Raw genomic sequence first — 10,090 nt, forward strand, 5'->3', positions numbered from 1 at the left:
TATTTATCTATTTAAATTTCCTTTTACTTCCAATTTAAACTCTCTTTTTTTAATTTTAATTTCATACATGTTGTGTATGTGTTATTATTGTTAGTTTAAAACCTTCCATTTCATCATATTCTAAATGAGATTTTCATATCTACCAAGTATAATAGAATTTCTACTATCTATAACAACATTTAATATTTAAATAATATTTGACTTTTATTTTTATTTTAAATGATATATTAAATTGACTAATATACTTTCCTTTATTAAATATTATTTTTATCGATAAATATAATTAATATATTTTTATGTAAAATTTAAATATTTTATTAAAAATATCTTAATTAAAATTTATTATTTTTAACTCACTCAATAATAAAACTAAATTTATTAAAATTTGAGAGAAATGATTGTTATAAAAAATTAATTTAATAGATGATACTTTAGTTTATTTTAATTGTTAACAATGAAACTTTTTTATAAAAAGTAAAAGATAAAAAATCGAATTTACAATAAATTTATAATATTATTATAGTGATATGATATTATAGAAGGTATACAAAGGTAGTAACATATAATGATAATAACTAAATTCAAGTTTTTTTTTTTTTTTTTGAGAAACTACAATAAGACCTAACCTAATCAAAGGATATATAATATACACGAGAAAAGCCAACTCACCTTTTTTGTCAGTCAAACAACTCTTCCCTTAACATGAAATGTAGCATTCAACGAGTTATTTCTAAAGCTGAAATCAGCCACCTTCCTTAGCCAAACTTTACTACTAATGAATGGTTTCCTCAATAAAATAAATAAATAAACAAACCAAAGCAGTACTATTTTGTCAATATTCTGAGAATGCTACCATTTAAATAATTCAGCATTCACACGGCAATGGCATTACAAATTGCATTTACTATTCAACCATACAAATAAAGATCCGACATGACTAGAGCCGGCAAAACAAGCTGGAGTCCGAATACTCGCCCTTAATGATTTGAGCCCGAAAAAGATTAATCTTGTAAAAAATTCGAGTCCAATAAAATTTGAGTCCGACAGAATTCGAGCCCATAATATATTCGAATCCGATATCAATTTTGTCCGAACTTGAAATAAATTTGATCCCAAAAAACCCCAAGAAAGCTCAACTTTAATCATTAGTATTAGAATTTAATAGTATTACTAATACATAAAATAATATTATAATATATAACTATTACTAAAAATATTAATACATATATAACTATTATTATTATATTGATTATAATAAAGATATAGTATTACACGATATTAATGTTTAATCATTGATGCATATATATATAAACTATTAATATATTACATGATATGATATAACATTATATAATAATGTAGGAAGTCTAACATTCAAATGTACGAAAAATATAGAGACTTAGAGCATATTTCAACTAGTATAATAATAAACAACAATATATAATAATATTTATGTATAATTATTATTATATTACATATTATAATAAAAGATATAATATTACATGATATTATAATGTTTAATCATTGATGCACAAATATAAACTATTAATATTTTATAAACTATATGATATGATATATCATTATATAATATAGTAGGATAACTAACTTTCAAATGTACGAAAAATATAGGGAACTAAAGCATATTTCAACCAGTATAATATATAAACAATAATATATGATAATAATTAATATATATAATGTGTTACTATTATATCATAGAATAACATAAAAATTATATTACATGATATTATAACGTTTAATTATTAATGTGTATATATAAACTATTAATATATTATGTACTACTCTACTATTGTAGTATGTGATACAATATTATACAATGAAATAATATATTTTATAAGTATTAATATATATAACTATTATTCAATTATAGATTATAATAAACAGATACAACATTAATAATCATGTGTAATTTAGCATATTAAAATGCATGTTTATAATTATAACTCGCAATATATAAAATATTATTAAAAAAATATTATCTCAATAAAATATTATTTTTATTAAATTAATTTTTTATTTAAGCTTTCTAACCTTTACAAATTGTATTTGGATATCGAGTTTATTTCATTTTATTTTGGATTTGAAACTTAGGGTGGGTTTGGATGAGTGATTAGGTGCGGGTGCGATGCGTTTAGCTTACTTTTTGTCTCACGCTACAGTATTGTTACAGTATCTAATCTCACTGTCACCATTGTTTTTACACTAACCGCAGGTAAACGCACCGCCCATCCAAGCTCACCCTTAAACTATTAGTTTATTTTGAGTTCAAGTAATAATGAGTATATTATTTAAGTTTGCAATTAATATAATATAATTGATTTTTGAAATAAATATTTTTGAATATGAGTAATAGGTTTATACATTTAATAAGAAAGATAAAAAATTATTCAATTGTCAATATAATATAATAATGAACAATAAAAAATATTTTTGTTAATTCATATAATATCATAGAATAATAAATTTACATACAATAATCAATTTAATTATTTTATATAACATAAATTTATTAAATATATATAATTTATGCTTTTTGTAAGACAAATTTAAATTGCGTTATCGTCGTATAAAAGTAAAATAAATTATTATACTCAAAATTAAAATATTTATAACCTATAAAATTTAAAAGTATTTGAATCCGTTAAAGCCTGCCCGACTAGATACGAGCCTGAATCCCGAAATAAGCCCACCCGTTTGCCAGCTCTAGACATGACTAAATAATTCCAATAAATAATTAAGAGACTATATTCCATATGTCATTATAGCGCTTTTATTTGATACTCAAACTACCATTTCATTGCTTGCAAAGAAGAAATCTATTCTAAGTCCCTCTTCCTAACCCCAAGCCTATTACATAGTATGAGCAAGCAAATTCTAAGGCAAAGTCGTCCTAGTATTAGTTGTTCAGACAGGAAAATAGTTGCATACAGTATGTTTTATCAGTTGTCATAAGAATTCCGCACAAGAATATTTCTGGAAATATATATAAAAACGGAAGTATATTCTCAAAACCAAAGGCGTTGAGGCCAGTGAAAAAATTTAATTACAAGGAGCTGGTTCAGAAGTGCACCAAACCTGGTTTAAGGACACGTCTAGAAACTGTCAGAGTTAAGTGGGAATCAGGGAAGAAGACATTCCACCTTTTACAGAATGAAGCCTGCTGTTTCTGTTAGGTAGCAAGTTCAGGTCTGCACATCATCACATGCCATCTACAGATGCCAGCCCCTAAACAGCTGCTGTATGCTTGCCCACTTAAGACAGAAAGAAGAGCTACATCTATTCTATGAAGCAAGTGGATGCTCAACATAGTAACGCCATCACTACACACACACAGAAGCGGTCAAGAATCCAGACATAAAAGTTGCAGAACCGAACAAGCTATATGTATATGCTGTTAAATCATCCACATCATAAACGGCTGCTGCTTGATGATAATGGGGCCCTCTAAACTTTTTATCAGGCTACAATTCTAGAAAATAGAAAATGACAATGACAATGAGAAACAAAGGAAACGATCTTTATGATGTGAGAAAGGCAAGTATAACTTCCAAAGTACATAAGACACCGATAATCCTGAGTATGTATATATTTTTCAATATGCTAACTCGAAATTTACACTCTGCATAAAGTACAAGTGCCAACGAAGTGGGGGAATGAATGAATCTGGATACATAATATGCATAGATTTTAATATGAAAAATATACCTACAAATCATGTTAGAGTCATCCCCGAAATCAAATGGCAGTATTTTCATGGTTGCCAAGTATAATATACAGAGTGGTGGTCACCCAATTTAGGCCATTTTAATCCTTATCCAAAATGAAAACCAGATGACTTGAAGGAACTTGACAGATCAGGCAGCCTAAGAGTTGCAATAACCCCTGCAGCCAGAGCGCAGAAGGAAGCCAAAATAAAGGCCGGTATATTTCCTCCACCAAATAGAGCATCCCATGGACCCGCACCAAGAGATACAATCATCTGACAATAATACATTAAAATTCAGCTTTGACTAAAATGGACTAACTGAGAACACACAATACAAGTTTCAATTTACAATACAATCAACATTTCGCTTTATTTACCCAAAATATCACCAGAATACAAACTTTTTAAATACAAGGCACTCAAAATACTCAGATATTTGGAACTCAATTTAGGTTAGACCATATGAACTATGAAAAAAAGAAATCATCTGAAGTAGCAAGAAATCTTCACTAATAACAAGAACAATATCTACCAACATGTCTAATTCTGTACCTGTGGAATGACAATTGCAAGGTTCAAAACTCCAATTGCCAATCCTGAAAAAACATGCAGATTGTTACAACATTTTCCAAATTTGGCAACTGTATAAAGCAGAAACACACTAGAAAAGATAATTGAGATATAAACCTTGGCCACCACCAGAATCTGCAGTCAACTCTGCTGTAACAGAAAATGGAACACTATAGGTAATCTACAAGAACAAAGAGAAAAAAACAAATTAGTTTTTAAAAAGTGCATCAGTTTTTTAAACAAAAATGGCAGGATATAGAAATTTACTCCCAGTCATTTGATACATACGGCTAGAGGAAAGCCAAGAAGGGTGAAAACAACCAAGGCAGCAATCCTGATTGCTGCACTCCCACCAATTACATGTTCGATCCCTTGAGTATATTCTTTGACAGATACCAAACTAATGATACCTGTAATGGCCATACAGGCAAACACAGTATAGTTGCTTGTTGCCCAAACAAGTCTTGACCCCATCCGTTGACACATAGGTCTAATAAAGAACGAACTAACCCCCAGAACAACCTACACCAAAATTTAACAGAAATATAACAACTTTTTTAAATGAGTAAAGAAGAGATCAAATCACCTACAGCCCTCAAGGAACAATATATTACATTAAAGCCACAGATGGAGCAAAAGAACGAAAAATCTAAAGACTAGCAATTGGTGCTCAATTTTGAGTTCTTACAGAATTTAATAGCAAACCAAATGCACCTTCTCTGACACCTTGATCATACAACTTTATTTCAGCAGCATTCCCTTTTGGATCACCATGGTATACTTCTCTTCCCATCCAATCCGTATCAAACAAAAAGAATGGGAACCAGGAAAGCTGCAAATAAGATACAAATAGACATGAAAACAACAATAATTAATGTTTGCTTCCCATGGGGGAAAGGAAAGGAAAGGGTTGTGAAATTGAAGGCTACTATCAGACAAATGCTAACAACCCTTAACTGTCTACTATCAATCAACAGATAATAGGCTCAATGGCAATTCAAAAATAAAATGTAATGCAGAGAACAAATTGTTGAGACTTACCCAACTGAGAGCCATAACAATAAGAACCGAGTGCATTGCAGGTGGTAAATGCCTTAAACTGGTTAATAAGTTAACCAATACGGCTCCAGGCCCATCACTGAAAACTTCATTTTGAACATTTGTATCTTTTGAGTTAGCATGTCTCAATTTTGACACTCGCTCATATCCATTTTCAGCAGTGCTTCTGTTAGCATTGGCAACAGCGGACACATCAGATTTTGAATTTGAGTGTTGAAAGCCATTTTGTGTGGAATCATCCAACAAAGGAGCAGAATCAGATAAATGGGTCGACTCATTTGCTGGTGGTGGAAGCGGAACCTCCTTAGCAAACAATATAGTCACAGCAGTACAAAAGAAGAGAAATACCTGCACAAATGCCAAATGATTTTTTGAACTCGTACAGGATGGCATCAAATAAAGTGTCAGGAAACATGTGCAACCACAGAATGCTCAAAATTAGCATTCAAACAAACTCAAATATATTAGAGAATCTACATAACAACTTCATTGTTAATCTTATACAGTAGCATCAATAACTATTTCTAGGTCAACTCCTGAAAATACATGAACGACAAAGAAAATGATTTTTGTAGCTCATTGAATCAGCATGATATTGATAAATTAAACTAGTGGTCCACAAAATGCAAAGAAAATGGAATTTCGGATCAATAGTTTCAATCACAGTAAATGTCATGCTCATCTTAGCATACTTTGTCTAAAGAATTGATAACAATGTCTAAGTGACATACCATAATTCAAGCCATAAATTGACCAAAAAAAAAAGGGTACTGAAAGTACTACTTAGGAGGTGAATATCACTATAACATCCTACAGAGCTTTATCCTTGTGAAACTTCAATGCATAATGCTACTTACAACAGCGACAAGAAATGCTGCCTTAAGATTGGCACAGGCTTCACAGCAAGCTCTACTTTCCAAGAAAGGAAACCACCTGTATTGAGATCATTTATGAGGATTAGATCAAAATTAAAATGTAGTATAAGATGAAACAGAAAACTTGTGTCTCCATAATTGTTTGTTTCATCACAGTAAAAACAGGTGGAAACATTTTTACCGATGCCAACTCCCACTAGCACCAGCCGAAAACCCCAAGATGTTTCCAACAGCCATCCATAAGCAAAATATGGCATTTGAAGAATTGTGCTGATCAGGACCTGTCATCCAGCATCTTGTCATGCACAGTATCAAACAAGTGTAAAATTATACAACCTCGTAAATTAGAGGCATCAAAACTAAACGTCACAATGTTACCATGTACAGACTAAATTGTTTCATTTTCTTAAGAAAGAAGTTCACCTGATAGATCAGCCAGAAGGGCACGAGCTGGTCCCTAAGAAAATAAAAATTCTATCATTCACAAACTTATACAACAGCAAACTTGAAAGTAAGAAAAACTCACCATGGATGGCTTACCTGCACTGTATTGTTAGCAAGATCCAACATCCAGAATCCAATAACAAAGACAAAAGCCGCCCTCGTTCGTGTACCTTTAAACGTACTGCATTGCATACATTATTTGGTCAATATCTTTCTATTTTTCTTTTGAGAGAGAGGAGGTGCTAGAAAAGAATAGAAGAAATCAAAGCAGAAAATGATACCTGCAATGCTCCATCGTATCACCTAAAATGTATCCAATGTCTGCAGAAAATCCGATTATTATCACCTAAATTACAAAATTTAGTTTAGCAGATATAAAACCCGGAAACATAGTATATAAGAATGAATTATGTAACACTTAAATGCTTACAGAAAGAGAGATCATGAGTGATCCAGCAAGGATAAAAGGCCGTCTCCTTCCATATTTTGAAGTGCATTTATCACTCCAAATACCGACACAAGGTTGAACCTAAGATCAAAATAAAAACAACTCAATAGATCACATATAAAGATAGCAATCTTTTGAGTGTAGTCATTTACATCAATTATTGCACCACCATAATAATAAACAGGGCACCAATATAAAGTTATATGTAATATGGTTCCCATCACCTACCACAAGACCAGTTATTGGACCACAGAGCCAAATGAACGAAGAAAAAGCATGCTCTATTCCAAGTGTCTGCATGAATCAGCGAATATGAATGGTCAAACAACAAGGGAAAAGCACCATAAGCTCAAGAGAAGCTCAGAGCAGTTGAAAAGGAATCAAGGCTGAGGGTACTAAAAAATAAATAAATACAAAGATAATGTTACCCAGTTTGACAAAATATTTTGAGAATTACTTTATGATTAAAACATGTTCTTCGAACAATGGCCATACTTTTTCTTCTTTTCTCAGAAGAACGCCAATAATCAACAAAGCAAAAGCATTCTAGCTTCTTCTTCTTTTTTTTCCTTTTCAAATACTGCAAGGGCCTTCTATGATATGTTAAAAATAACAAGTATTTCTAGAAATTACGAGAAGAAATAGAAGGAAATTATATAAAGAGTTTTTCTCTCACGCCATAATCTTTCTTTTCTAAATTGTAATTGCACCCAAAATTCTTTCTAAAAATCCATGAAAATTAGGCAAATTACCAACTAAACAATAAAGAAAGTATTGCAGTGTGTACTTTCTAATTGATGATTCAAAAATACCAACAAAGAGTACTTGGCGCTGATATTCTTTTATTTCTATTTCTTAAAATTAACAAAAGAAAAGCACAACATGCCATCTAATAATAACACTGATCTAATTCAAACACATTGCACAGAGTTCAAAATTAACAACATGCATAGTAAAAAACCTAATTTTCTCCGTTACTTAAAACTATAAAATGTATAAGGGAAAACACACACAAAAAAAGGACCTGAATGTAAGGTGTCAATAGCGATAGTTGCAAAGCCCAACCAAATTGAACCCCGGCGGCGATCGTACAACTAGAAGCGAGAGTTATCAAGCTACAATCCTTAGATCTAACGTGGATCGGCGACGATAAGTTAGAGTTTCCGTTGGGAAAACTAGCCGAAGGCGGCGAAGCAGAAGTTGAAGGAGAGCCAGGAGACGAATTTAGATCGATCCGACTATGACATGGATCGTCGATCATTTCAACCTCCGAATCTTTCCTTAAGTTCCTGTAAGGAACCTTGACAGAAACTGAGTCACTCGTTCCTGCCATAGCCTCTTTGACTCAGCCGCTGATTATCCTCCACGAGTTAACTCAATTAAAACCTTTTCACATTAGAACTTTTGAATATACCATGAAAAAGTAAAAATTGAAAATTGAAAAATGAAAAATGAAAAATGAAAAATGAAAAATGAAAATGAAAATGAAAATGAAAATGAAAATGAAAATGAAAATGTTCTCTTTTTGGCTATTAAAATTTAGATCTAAATTGCTAGAGCAAGAGAAGAAACGGAGATTAAAGATAAAAAGGTCAAATTTGGGCGGGTGTGAAGGAATTTTGCTATATTAGAAAGGACTACGGTCGCTCGTTCCCTCGCGCTTCTGCCTCTTCTTTGGTACGTCATATCTTCCTTAATGCGGTTGCGTTTTGTGATTTCTTGGGTTAATTCCAACGGACTTCAAATTAATTTCGGTAAAAGTATCATGTAGACCCTTGTCCTATGAGTTAAATCACATTTTGTCCCTCTTTACTAAAAAAAAGGTAAATTGGTCTTTATACATTAGATAAAAAAAACAAGTTTTTTTTAATAATTTCATCCATTTCTACTGATAAAAATTGGCATGACTGACAAAATAACTAAATAGTTACATGTGACATGCCATATGTACCTCATTTTGACATACAAAGACTAGTTTTAACAATAGAAATGGATGAAATTTTTATCAGAATAACTAATTTACTCTTTGATCGAATATACAATGACTAATTTGCCTATTTTTTAGTAGAGGGATAAAATGTAATTTAATTCCTAGTACAAGAGCCTCCATAATACTTTTACCAATTAATTTTTAAAATTCAAAAATATTTTATTGTTTTTTTACCTTACAGAGGAATTAAATTAACAAGATTTGAATCCTATCCTTGAAACAACCTTAACCATTACTCCTTTATACCTTTGGCTAAAACATTTTAATTGGATCATTAATTATTAACATTATATAAATCAAGCCCTTTCTTCTACTCGAACGACATGGAACATATTTAAAATTTATGGATCAAATTATAAATATATTTGTATCTATCACATAACATTTTTTTTATTTAATGTGTTAAAAAGGGGAAAAAATAAAAAGTACCAACAATTTTTTTTATATTTATATTTTTAACATGTTTATTTAGTAGGTATATAAGTTTACAATTTGATCTACATATTTTAAGTATATTCTATGCTAATTTTGATATGACAACTAATGTTCAAGCTATTGATTAAACTAACAAGGGGACTTGATTGATACAATATTAATGCTTTAAGAATTTAATTAGAACGCTTTAAAATTTAAAGACTAATTTAAAATTTAGATCATATTTTGAGGACATCTTATGGAATTAACCTATCTTTTATAAGATGGATCTTTTTAAGTGTGGTGTCCATTTTCTAGTTTTTTACTAATAATGATGACATGCCTTGTAGATCAAATTTCAAAAGTTGACACCAAAGACAAGAAACGACGACGGAATGTTAAATCAGGATCGTTTATTTATTGAGATGGGAAAAGGAAACCACCGACAAATGGAATTTTGAGTCAAGCCTACGGACAAAGCAAGCTATTAAAACAATAGCCAACCATTGGCAAACAAATTTTAAGGTGGTTTATGTAAGGGATAATTACTTATTTAGTGTTTTAAT

The 10,090-nt window shown here is 30.8% G+C and overlaps 1 protein-coding gene across 6 annotated transcripts; it reads right to left on the reverse strand.

Moving 5' to 3' along the window:
* Positions 1 to 2,745: 2,745 nt before the first annotated feature.
* LOC107920599 (sucrose transport protein SUC3) lies at positions 2,746 to 8,818 on the reverse strand. Of its 6 annotated transcripts, none has more exons than XR_001690705.2 (15): positions 8,145 to 8,770; positions 7,349 to 7,414; positions 7,103 to 7,201; positions 6,954 to 7,018; positions 6,769 to 6,853; positions 6,652 to 6,685; positions 6,410 to 6,509; positions 6,211 to 6,286; positions 5,336 to 5,701; positions 4,983 to 5,126; positions 4,583 to 4,816; positions 4,412 to 4,475; positions 4,277 to 4,320; positions 3,724 to 3,997; positions 2,746 to 3,338 (listed from the first exon to the last, which is right to left on the reverse strand). XR_001690705.2 is itself a non-coding variant. In XM_016850388.2 (14 exons), exons 1-14 carry the CDS (start codon positions 8,451 to 8,453, stop codon positions 3,830 to 3,832), a joined length of 1,854 nt encoding a protein of 617 aa, XP_016705877.1. In that variant the 5' UTR covers positions 8,454 to 8,818; the 3' UTR covers positions 3,587 to 3,829. The 6 variants fall into 6 exon arrangements, 3 of the variants coding, with proteins under 3 accessions (XP_016705877.1, XP_040964687.1, XP_040964688.1); XR_001690704.2 differs by having other exon boundaries at positions 2,746 to 3,487; XM_016850388.2 differs by lacking the exon at positions 2,746 to 3,338 and having other exon boundaries at positions 3,587 to 3,997; positions 8,145 to 8,818.
* Between the last annotated feature and the right edge of the window lie 1,272 nt (positions 8,819 to 10,090).

The sequence above is a fragment of the Gossypium hirsutum genome, chromosome D13 (assembly GCF_007990345.1).
Source record: "Gossypium hirsutum isolate 1008001.06 chromosome D13, Gossypium_hirsutum_v2.1, whole genome shotgun sequence".
Lineage (NCBI taxonomy): Eukaryota > Viridiplantae > Streptophyta > Magnoliopsida > Malvales > Malvaceae > Gossypium > Gossypium hirsutum.

What these genes read in the sequence shown, in the direction of transcription:
- LOC107920599 (XM_016850388.2), bottom strand. Translation starts at nt 8,453, where the DNA reads ATGGCAGGAACGAGTGACTCAGTTTCTGTCAAGGTTCCTTACAGGAAC. An exon ending in TATTGACACCTTACATTCAG is followed by an intron (nt 7,415 to 8,144) that starts GTCCTTTTTTTG and finishes TGATTCATGCAG; the next exon opens with ACACTTGGAATAGAGCATGC. An exon ending in TTGGTTTGCTATTAAATTCT is followed by an intron (nt 4,817 to 4,982) that starts GTAAGAACTCAA and finishes ATTTTGGTGTAG; the next exon opens with GTTGTTCTGGGGGTTAGTTC.